We start from the raw sequence: 12,157 nt of genomic DNA on the forward strand, positions 1-12,157 counted from the left end.
AGAGTTTTTCTGAAAAACTAACACTGAGCTCAAGCCTTGAAAGACAGAACCAACCAGACACAGAATATGGGAAAGGAGATTCCAGGCAAGGGAAGCTGATCTGCAAGGGACCTTGGCAGGGGCAGAGGGTGGGGTGGATCTTTGAACAAATAGAAAGAAGGCCACCATGTGAGTGATGTGAAGAGGGGAGAAAAGTAATAGAAACAGGACAGATAAGGAATTTAGGTTCATATAAAATACAGGGGAATACAAATCAGAATGATGTGACCTAATTTATATTTTTTAAAAGTCACACTGGCTGCTGTGAAGAAAATGGGCTGAAGGGAAGCAAATGGAAATGGAACTCAAAAGGAAATGTTGATGATTTTGAAGAGAATGCTATTAGGGGAGATGCAGAGAAGTTAAAGTAATTGAAAAATAGCATTGTAATCAATTAGAAGTGGGGTTGATAGAGAAAGAAATATCAAGATCTACTTCCAGGTTTCTCTTTGGGCATATAGGTGTATAAAGATGCCATTTCCTGGTGGGAAAACTAGAGGAAAAACAGGAATGGAAGTAGGGGAGGTGTATGGAAGGCAAAGGGAAAGATGAGATCAAGAGTTCAGTTACGGGGTGTTCAGCTGGAAATACCTGAGAAATCTCTCAGTGGAGATATCAGCTGGGCTACAGGATATGAGTCAGAAGTTCAGAAACAGGTTGTGGACTAAAGACATACATTTGACAGTAACCAGTGCATACAGGTTATTTGAAGCTCTGGCTATAAAAGAATGTGAAAATACAAGAGAAGAGAGTTCTCAACAAGAGATGGTGGGTGTTAACTAGACATACTGTGGAGATCATTCCACGGTGTACACAAATATTGAATAATTACGTTGATACCTGAAACTAATATAATATCATATGTCAATTACACCTCAATTTTTAAACAAAAAAGTGAATGAGTCAAGGCATATTATCTTAATTCAGACCAATGAGAAGGCACAGAATTTTTCTGTTAACTTCTGGGAAAGTTTGATCTTGCTTAAAAAAAAAAGAGAAGAAGGTGGTTCAGATCAGAGACCCTCTTAACAACTGGCTGGGCAGAGGCAGAGGAAGAAGCAAGGGGAACTCAGACGGAAATGTCAGAGAGAAAAGTAAGAGGACAGGAAGGAAAGCCAGAAGAGTGAGGTACTGGAGGCAAAGGGGTTGGGTAGGGGGTAGTGCCTGGGAAAAGAGTTGTCCCTTATCTTGAACGCTGAACAGAAGTGTGCTCATAAGAGGGCTGAAAAGCACCCAGTAGGTGGGTTAGGCTGCACTAAGGTAGTAGTATGAACAGGAGCAAATCTGACGGAGCAGTGGAACAAGAATGGGAGGAACGGTTAACTGAGCAAGAGATCATACAGTGTACTGAGAAAACTGAAAAGCTCGGCTACAGCTGAAGAGAAACTAGCTAAGATAGTCACTGGAAGGAACTTTATTTTTAAATAATAATAAAATTTTTGTTTGTTTTTTTAATTTATTTATTTTAATTGGAGGCTAATTACTTTACAATATTGTGGTGGGTTTTGCCATACATTCACATGAATCAGCCATGGGCGTACATGTGTTCCCCATCCTGAACCAATTTTTAAAAATAATAACGTTGGCATACTGGCAGTACAGGTCCAGTAAAGAGGGAGTGGATGGGGGGGAGCTGGGAACAGAAGGACCAAAAAACCTCTAGACGGCGGGACGGTACCCTGGGCACATACAAAGGGACTGGTCTTTGAGGGGAAAAGAGCCTTCCTTGGGCTTCCCAGGCGGTGCTAGTGGTAAAGAACTTGCCTGCCAATGCAGGAGACATAAGAGACTTGGGTTCAATCCCTGGGTCGGGAAGATCCCCTGGAAGAGGGCATGGCATGTGGGCATGGCAACCCACTCCAGTTTTCTTGGCTGGAGAATCTCATGGACAGAGAGGTCTGGCGGGCTACAGCCTGTGGGGTCACAAACCGTCAGACGCGACTAAAGCAACTTAGCACACACACACATGAGCCTTTCTTTGTGAGGATGAAATGCTCTCATTTCTAAGTGAAGTAGGTGGTGAGATCATCTCAGAGCCAAGGGGAGGAAATTGGACTAGAAGTTTGAACAGAGGGAAGGTATGAAATAGCCATGCCATAAAACAGTAGAGTAACTTTATTTGAGAAACAGTGATGCTGCCAAGAGGTATTCAGTCTCTATTTGAGTTTGGTTGTCAAGAATATGCAGTAACTGCTTTCACTTCCCTCATTCTCCTCTGGAATCTCTCACCCAAAGCCAGTTTCTGTCATTTTTCATACCATGTGATGACAGACAATAATCCCACCTTCCGAGACCAACTAATCCCCTAACAGCTGTGTGAGCTGGTTCTATACTTCAAGCCCCCACTGTCCCCTCTCTTCAAAATAATAATAGGAAGGATACAATAAAGAACAATAATGTAAGTAGCCTCCTCTTTGTTTGTTTCCACCCATGTTACTAGAGTTCCATCTCCACCTTAGTCTGGAGAATATCACACAACTGGCCCTGAAAAGTGAGATTTAGCACTCATTCAACTTACTTCACTTTTGTGTATGGAATTTATAGGCTGTGTCATATGTGGGTTACACAAAGACAAACAACTACACGGACGGGGAAGGCAGACAGGTTCACAGAGAATCTGATACCCCATTCCTATGTCCCACAAGCTTTCCAGTTTGACATAAACAGTAAAATACTAGTAAGCACCAAAACAAAGACACCTGATGCCTCCAACAAAAGTTCCTTGCTGTATCAGTGCAGAATCTTTGGAAACCATAATATTCCTGTTCGGCAGAACTAGACGATCAATGATTTCATATGGTTTTGAGCTTTTAAAGAAAAATATGTCCACTACTCAAATGGATTCTTTACTGTTTCAAAGTCTGGAGCACAAAGGCACATACATAAACTTTACCATGAAAAAGATGTGCAGTTGAATCTTGACAAGCAGGCAACCAAGAAATTGATATGTAGCTTTTAATCTGACTTTAATTTCTGACAATATCTTTTTGAGCTCACCCTCTGGCACCAAGATCAAATGCCATTATTTATAGGTTTCAAACAAAGAGAAGCCTAAAAAGGAAGCCACATGAAGCAGAAATCCTCTCCACATATTACCAGTGGAATTTACTCAAAATGAAATTATTTTTCTTTTTCTCAGTTTAGAGGAGAACTCGATGATCAAGAAAGAATGTAAGCTCATTTGTTTTTGTTTTTGTTTTTCAAATTGTAATTTTAATTTTTAATTTAGGCTGAGTTTAGCTATAGCTGACTTAGAATTTAGGATGACAGTAAATGAAGTATTTTCCAGAAGAAATAAACAAAAAACAACAACAACAACAAAAACCAAAAACCCAACTACTACCTTGAATTCTAAAAACTCCAAGTAATTCTTCATATTCCCTAGGAGGGATCAGCTAACATTTAGGCTATGGCCTAAAACGTGTAAGTAAAACTTTTTCCAAAATAAGTGTCAACTGTATTTCATAGTTTTCACTTGGCAGTGTGTGAGGATCCCCTGAAAACCCCAATGTATTTTTCTAAGAGCGGTGCACTTGCATTGAAGCCAATGGCAAGGCAAGACAGATGAGATGAATGGTTCCCATTCACCTTTTTAATACACAGAAAAATGAAAAGAAATGAGGCAACCATATTTGAAAATGCTTAAGCCATCCTTTCAGGGCACCAGTAGTAAAGAAGTTCCAAAGTACTAAAATGATTCTTTAAAAAAAAGTGGAATCAGAAGAGCAGGAAGGCTAATGGAAAAAAGCAATTCACTCATCTCACGAGGGATAAACTGCCACAAATATCAACTCAAAAATTAAGCAGGTTCTACTATCTCAGCATCAGCTGCTCTGACTAAGAACCTGATAGTTCTTAGTCTGCAACGACTTACCTCATCTGAAGACTTTTTTCTAGTGTCACTGTCTCCTGGAACAGGACATACAAATCCAAAACCACAATTTATACAACATTTAAATTTAATCAATGGGACCACCATTTTGCCCGAAATATTTGTATCAAATATAATTTTCTTTTTACCTTGGTCTTTTCACCAACAATGTTCTTTTCCAGTTCTGTGATTTTCCTGTTTAGATGATCCAAAATCTCCTTCTCTTTCATAAGTTCAGTTGTTTCCGATTTTTGTTCTCCATCCAAGAGAGCACATTCCATATCCAGCTGAAGACACAAACAAAGGTCAGACATGTTTCACCTTCAGGGAAATTTCCAGCTGCCTTCTTTAAAGGTGTATTTTTAACAGGTACAAATGGCAAAAAGTACTACTGTTATCAGTCAGATTATGGAGCCCAGTAAACACTCCAGAGAGTCCATGCGAGACTCAGCATTCTTATGTGAGAAAGTAGGGAGGCCAGAATATACTTGCTAAGAACGCTGGCTATCTTTTAATTTAATTTTTCTATGATACCCTCCCCTCCTTTTCGCTTACTTCTTAAGGTAATTTTGCCTATTTGCTTAGATTCAGGCTCAAGTGTGAACCATCTTGAGAGCAGTCACTATCTCTGTTTGTCCCTAGAGCACAGAAAGTGAAAACTACACTCAGTCCATCAAGCAAGCACTGCATTTCCAGCAATGCCAGCAGGAGGGGCTTCCAGGGTCTGTACATGACAGATGAGCATTCCCTTCTACACATGGGCTGTCTGCATCAGCTGTGAGAACAGACATGAAGATACGTCTTGGGCAGAATGAGCACCTCCTTCTCACTCCATGGAGGTATGAAAAAATCACCCTTTTCTTTAACTGTAGTTATACTGTATATATGGAGAAGGAAATGGCAACCCACTCCAGTGTTCTTGCCTGGAGAATCCCAGGGACGGGGGAGCCTGGTGGGCTGCCGTCTATGGGGTCGCACAGAGTCGGACACGACTGAAGCGACTTAGCAGCAGCAGCAGCAGCATACTGTATATGTCTGTCTCCTTTAGAGGTTTGCAAACCTCCGGAAAGTAAGGTCTATGATTGATTCACATGTAAATCCCTCCATAGTGCCAAGATGATACTCAACTCATACTTAACATGCTTACAAAAACGTTTGTTGGATTTGAGCTTAAACGTCTAAATATATGGTACCTCAGCTGATAGATCTTGAAGCAGGTCAGAAAGCATATACCAGTTAAGACAAAGTCAGTTAAATAACATATATTAAAAATGGCTTCCTCTGTTTATCTCATTGGATGAATAAAAATACAGAAAGAAGAAACATTTTAAAAAGGCAATTATATATACCCCACATATGTACCCATTCCATGAATATTTGCTCATGTTGACCTCTATGTATTCTGGCCTACCCAAGGCCTGTGCCCTAAGAGGTATTGCTATATTTAAGCTAAAGGAAAGAAAGAAAACTGGGAGAGGGTAATAAGTGAACTCGTGGTTTGTACCTCTCTGGAAGATTCCTCCATCTGGTCATTTATATCTTTGATTTTTTGTTCAAGTTCCTCAAGGTTGTTCAGAATTGCTATCCGGGTCTCTTCCATCGCAGTCAACTCCTGAATCCTTTGTTCTTCACTTATACCCTCTGGGGTCTGTGATTAATCAACACATAAAAGGGCTAGTCACACTTCAGTGCCAGAATTTCCCAGTTAATAAAGCAGTCACAAGTCTAGCATTTCACAGTCTGTGTCTATTTGAACTCGAAAAGCATCCCTGTGACTATTTACTTGGAACTCTGCATGGTCCCAGAGACCCCCAGTAGACAGCGTCTCAGGTAAGCTTCTACAAATCAGGTTCAGTGAACAAATTCATGTCCTTTTAAAACCAAAATAACTAAGAGGTAATATAGATGAGGAAGCTGTAGTCCACAGAGATTGTAGTGACTTCTCTCAGGTTACAGATAAAGTTTGGAGTGCAGAGAACTAGAATCTAGAAGAGACTTCTGACATCTTCCTCAGGAATGTCTCTTGGGCACTCTGCTACCTTCATTACAAGCTCCATGTTCTCTCCCATCTCCAAGGGAATACACTTCCTACAAGTCTGCAGAGTTTCTGCTGGGTCCCACTGCTAGGGCTATCTGCAAATGAGCAATCCTTATTTAAATTCTTTTCAGTACAAGATGGTAAATGGGGACATGGTATTTGGCCCCACCTCACTGATATGTTCCATAAAGTTAAAAAGCAGGACAGTATTACTTTATTACTTTGGCAACCCTCAAAATGATTTAAAATTACTAAATTAATACCAAGTTACTTCATGTTTCCGTTTTTGCATTAGCACGCTACTTATTATTTACTACTTACCTATGTACTGATGAAGACACTAACTGGGCCAATGAGCTTTTGTGACATGAAATAGGATATTGGCCATTATTCATAAAATTATGTCATGGAAAAACTGACACGGAATGAGAAAGTTAGCAAAGAAATTAAGTGAGACAGGGCATACTTACACCTCTGAACAGAGTTATGACAAATGCCCAGAAAAGAAAGGAATATTTAGATCATACACACAGCCAAAATATGACTGCCAATTATTTTAAGAAGAGATACAATAAATTGAAAATAGCTTCTTTTTTCAAGAATTTCAAGTCAGTTATTTTGTATATCCCCTGGTGGAGACCAGTCTTTCTATAAGGCAAGGGATGCCAATATAGGCATTATTTATTTAATTTTATCTCTCTTTGAAAAAGAAGCAATTTCTTTGCACCAGTAAGTCAATGATTATATAATTTTACAATTGCAAATTGGAAACAGCAGCCAAGTTATAATGCATAAATTGCTGAAGATTACTCATTAACCACCGAAAATAACATTCAAATTAACCAAAGAAATCACTAACATTTTGTGTCTCTAAATTCATTTAACGTACTTAACAATCCTAAAAATTACTGTAAGAAGATAGGCATCATGTCTGTTTCTTTATTCTTTATTAACATTCTTTATTCTTAACTCTACTTTACTGCTTCTCAAAATTTAACCATTGAGAAGTTACACATCTCAGGTTGACTAGAGCAAAGATTAGAAGGCCTTTCAAGCCCTCTGTTTATTTGTTTTCTGATATTTAGATTTTAAACTGTCATCTTAAATCCAGTATCTCATTAACTAATAAAACAATCTGTGACCTTTCTTCAGAGACAATTAATCTCATTGTCCTAAGGCTTGGGTGGCCAGTTTTAGGGCATGAGGAATGCCTGCAATAGTGAATGGCATTCCTAAATCATCGAGGAGTAATCCTAGCAGGAAAGCCTCAAGAAGGCCAGTATCCTGTTGGGTCAACATTTCATATTAGGTTTCAACTTCCAACATGATTTAAAAATATCTTTCACTGGTGGAAGCAAAGCATCAAAAGAAAAGAAAAACTGAACAATCTGCAAAACTATATTGATAGGTAACAGTGGCACTTATAAGTATCTGTATAACTCAACATTTCTAGAAAATTTATCACAATAGGTCTAATAAAAGACAACTTGATAGTCTGTTTGTAGCAGTAAAAGTTATCTAGGTATTGACTTTTGCTACTGTTATTTATAAAAAGGAAAATCTTCAAGGGGCGTTCTAAAACTCTGGTTTGTAACAGAAAGGGATGAGGATATTGGACTCTCATTTATATCCAAATAAAAAACAAAAGAGTACCAAGGGTGTGGTAGCCACTAAACAGCTTTAGTTTGTGGTGACAGAAAAAAGTGGAATTTTAATCTATCTTATTTTTTTATAGTAATGTACAGGGTTCCACTGAGAGTGATGTTTTAATAAAAGCACACATATTGTGCATACCCAGATATATTGTTTTTGTGTTAACTCCATCTGCACACACACAGAAAGGAGAGACAGTAGGGACAAGACAATTTGCATCTACTCTTCCTTGTGTGTGTGTGTGTGTGTGCAGATCTCTGATCTCAACAGGTTTCTAAGAAGAAATACGCAAAAAAGGAGGGGCAGGTATGGTAAATGGAAATTGTCTTATTCCTACTCCTATCTCCCCTTTCTGTGTGCATGTGGATGGAATTAACTCAAAAACAGCACATCTGGGGAAGCACAATATATGATTTTATTAAAACACTTCACTCTCAGTGGAACCTTATACATTACCATAAAAAAAATCAGATAGATTAACTTAGAAACCTCTTGAGATCAGAGAGTGTTGCAAGTGTGAAAGGTTTCCACTGTAGACAGAATGATTACATGATTACTCAAAAAGAGTAGAAAAGTTTTCACCACAAGAGAAAAAATATTTTTTTGGCAAATACACAAGGAGATGGAATTAACTAAATGTACTGCAGCCATCATTTTGCAAAACATGTAAGTCAAGTCATTAGGCTGTACCCTTTAAATTTATATAGTGCTGTATGTCAATTATATATCAATAAAACTGCAAGGAAAAAAAAAGAGTGAGTTGTTTTCAGCTTTCACCTCAGGTGGTGGTAGACAGATTCATAAAGCCAATTAAAAAGAGCATGTTTCCAAGGTCATCTGCATCTTTAAGTGTTAGATAAAAGCAAAGTCAAAATGGTGAATTTCAGGCTTTCTAAATATCATTAAAATCTTTGTGTTTTTCACATTCTTCTCCATTACTCCTCAGATCAATAATAACAAACACTGTACTTTGTTAAGTAAATAATCCAAAAACACTCAAAAAGGAAGACCATTTAAAAAAAAAACAGGAGTTTTTTTTAAGATTCTTCTATCTCCTGTCTCAAGGTAACATATGTCTGTCTTCAGAGAATCAAAAATGAAAAACCCATTCCCTGGAACCCATTGCCTCTCAGCTGCACTCTGCCAAAGCTGCTGTGTGATACCCAGAGGTTCCCTTGATGGTTCCTGTCTCTAAAGGAGACACAGGGTTCCGCTGTGTGCTGTAAGGAAGATGTTCCAAGCTTCAAAGTCCTCCTATTTCCCAGAAGCGTACTGGGGCAATGAGAAACATCTGTCAAAATCTGCTCATTTATATCCAACAGTTTTCTTGTCACAGCCCTCTTCAGGAGGAAACAGTGTGTGTGTGTATGCTTAGACGCTCATTTGTGTCTGACTCTCTGCTGCCCCATGGACTGAAGCCCGCCAGGCTTCCCTGTCCATGGGATTCTCCAGACAAGACCATGGGATTCTCCAGACAAGAATACTGGAGTGGGTTGTCACGCCCTCTTCCAGAGGATCTTCCCAACCCAGGGATGGAATCCAGGTCTCTTGAGTCTCCTGCATTGGCAGGCAGATTCTTTACCACTAGCGCTACCTGGGAAGCCCTTCAGGAGGAAACGGGTCTCCCAAAAGTTAGTCCTCAGAGCACACAGCTCACTGTTTTAACAAAAGTTTGGCAGATCTCTGAAGGAAAAGAGTGAAAGGATTTAAGATAAAAAGTGCAGGAAGCCCCATGTCTGATGACAACAGCTCAGATGTTCAAATGATGGGTCATTTACTTTGCCTGAACACCAACAATTTTTTATTTCTACCCCCCATCCTAGTTTCTAACCACTGCAACTTTCTAGCAGGAGAGACAGAAGTCCTATTCAGAATTCCTCTCCTTTGAGAATTACTCTTCTAGTCATTAGAAGAAACAAGGGTTGAACACTCCAGAGTCCTGATGAATACACGGGCGAACTCTATAGGTAGGTATATTTCTGACTAGAAACATTCAAAAAGTTTTGTTGCACCGGGAAAGGCAAAACTATAGAGACAATAAAAAGAATGATGGCTCACAAGGTTTCACGAGAGCGGGGAAGAGAAATGAATAGGTTGAATCCAGGAGATTCTTAGGGTGATGACATTATTATGTATGAGATAGCAACGATGGACATATTACACATTGCACTTGTCAAAACCAACAAAACCATACACTATGAAGTGTGTGTATGCTTAGTTGCTCAGTCATGTCTGACTCTTTGCAACCCCATGAACTGCAGTCCGCCAGGCTCTTCTGTCCATAATATTCTCCAGGCAAAAATACTGGAATGGGTAGCCCTTTCCTTCTCCAGGAGATCTTTCTGACCTAGGGATTGAACCCAAGTCTCCTGAATTGCAGGTGGATTCTTTACCATCTGAGTTATCAGGGAAGCATACAATATGAGAAGATCTCCTTAATGTAAACTGCAGTCTTTAGTCAATATTGTATATCAAAATTGGTTCATAAATCTTGATGAATGTACCATACTTATATGTGTTACTCGCTCAGTCGTGTCCGGCTCTTTGCGACCCCATGGACTGTAGGGTTCCTCTGTCCATGGTTCCTCTGTCCATGGGATTCTCCAGGCAAGAATACTGGAGTGGGTTGCCGTTTCCTTCTCCAGGGCATCTTCCTGATCCAGGGGTGGAACCTGGGTCTCCTGCATTGCAGGCAGATTCTTTATCATCTGAGCCACCAGGGAAGCCCACCATCATACTTAGGCAAGATGTAAATAATAGGAGATACTCTAGGAAAGCAAGGAGGACAAATAGAAACTCTTTACACAACCTTTTCAGGAGAAGGGGCTGACAAAGGATGAGATGGTTGGATGGCATCACCAACTCAATGGACATGAGTTTTTGAGCAAGTTCCGGGAGTTTACAGGGGAGCCTGGCATGTTGCAGTCCATGGGGTTGCAAAGAGTCAGACACAACTGAGCGACTGAACTGAACTGATAAATGTCCAATATATCTGAAACAGTCATTAATAATGTCAAGGGGAAGACGACTCATGATAAAAGACTAATGTCCTTATCACCACAATAGCTCCTAGTACTGAGACAAAGCATTTTTTAAAAAAATCAGTGACAAGGAAGACAAGGGAGATCAAGATGGTAGAGTAGGAGGATGCCGAGCTCACCATCCCGACAAACACATCAAGGATACATCTAGATGTATCCAGCTTTAGCTGGACACAAACAGGAGTCTGGAGGAAAGGCTCTGCTACAAGCAAGGCTGTAAAGATCCACATGGAATCGGGCATGAAGAGAGGAGATGAAAGCAAGCAGGACCCATGCCCCAAGCAGGACACAGAGGAGGAGGGGGGATATGATGGGCTCAGAGATGCCCCCTGTGAAGTTAGGGCACACCAGCCGTAGGGTCCAACCCAGGGAAGACAAGTTCCCTTAGCTGGTTTGAAAACTGTGGGACTTACAGGAGGGGCTTAAGAAGCGGAGACTCTGCTCACGAAGAGCAGGTGCACACGTCTGCCTGCTCCAGGGAACAAGGGGGAGGAAGCAGACTGAAAACAGTGTGGAGAGTCTGGCTGGTTTCCCACAACTGCTCCTGTCTGCAACAAGTGCCTGATCTAGCTTCTCTTGCTCCTGAGCAGCTCCCCACCAGGACAGAGGTGCTGTATTCGGGGGAGGGAGTGCACATTTAGAAGAAAAGGAACCCGCCTGGACTCGACCCTCAGGGCTTCTGGTCCAGCACCTTGAGCTCTGCTGACACCCAGACAGGGAAGTGACAGCCACTGAACATGGGAGAAGCCAGCTTTCCCCTGGCTGTGGCTCTAGCCCCTCCATCTCCAGCCCTACCTCTCACCAAGATAACAGCTGCCAGCACACCCCAGGAGAAGATGGGATCTTTGCTCACTTCAGATCCAGCTTTTCCCACCAAAGCCACTGGGCACTTGCAGACCGCATAGGGGCACTCACACACAAGGAGACCCCATTCAAGATCAGGATAGGTAAATATTTCAACAAATTTCATAAAGTTAAACATAATGGGAATACAAAGGAAAATGTTTCAAATGAAAGAACAAGGGGGAAGAAAGACCTGAAGAAAATCCTAATGAAACAGAGATAAAAATTTACCAGATAAAAGGGTTCAAAGTATTAGTAATAAGAATGTCAACTGAATTGGGTTAAAAAAAAAGACACAAAGAATAAGAATTTTAACAAGGAACTAAAACATATTTTAAAAAACGGAGCTCCAGAATACAACAACTGAAATGAAGAATATACTCGAAGGAATTAATAGCAGATTGGGTGATACAGAAGAACACATGAGAAATCCTGAAGAGAGAATAATGCAATCATCCAATCATAAATAGCAACAAGAAAAACCAACCAAGGGACTTCTGAGACAACATCAAGTGTTCTAACATTCACATTACAGGGGTCCCAGAAGATGAAAAGAGAAAGGGGTAGAAAATGTATTTGATGATATTATGGCTGAAAGCTCCTAAAGCTGAAGAAGGAAACAGATTTCTAGTACAGGAAGCACAGGTAGTTTCAGAGAAGATGAACTCAAAG

The 12,157-nt window shown here is 40.3% G+C and overlaps 1 protein-coding gene across 31 annotated transcripts in view; it reads right to left on the reverse strand.

Annotated features, from left to right (window-relative positions):
* The window catches only part of PHLDB2 (pleckstrin homology like domain family B member 2), a 241,188-nt gene that overhangs the window by 54,587 nt on the left and 174,444 nt on the right, over positions 1-12,157 (reverse strand). For all 31 annotated transcript variants that reach the window (XR_015165935.1, XR_015165931.1, XR_015165849.1 and 28 more), the window contains 2 exons: positions 5,415-5,558; positions 4,060-4,197 (listed from right to left, as the gene is read on the reverse strand). Coding sequence is in view for 28 of the 31 variants with exons in the window: in XM_086406982.1 (XP_086263108.1) it covers positions 4,060-4,197; positions 5,415-5,558 (282 nt within the window). In the remaining 3 variants the exon portion in view is untranslated. The remainder of the gene's footprint in view (positions 1-4,059; positions 4,198-5,414; positions 5,559-12,157) is intronic.

The sequence above is a fragment of the Bos grunniens genome, chromosome 1 (genome assembly GCF_055505025.1).
Source record: "Bos grunniens cultivar Pamir isolate PY7600 chromosome 1, Bosgru_T2T1.0, whole genome shotgun sequence".
NCBI classification, from domain to species: domain Eukaryota; kingdom Metazoa; phylum Chordata; class Mammalia; order Artiodactyla; family Bovidae; genus Bos; species Bos grunniens.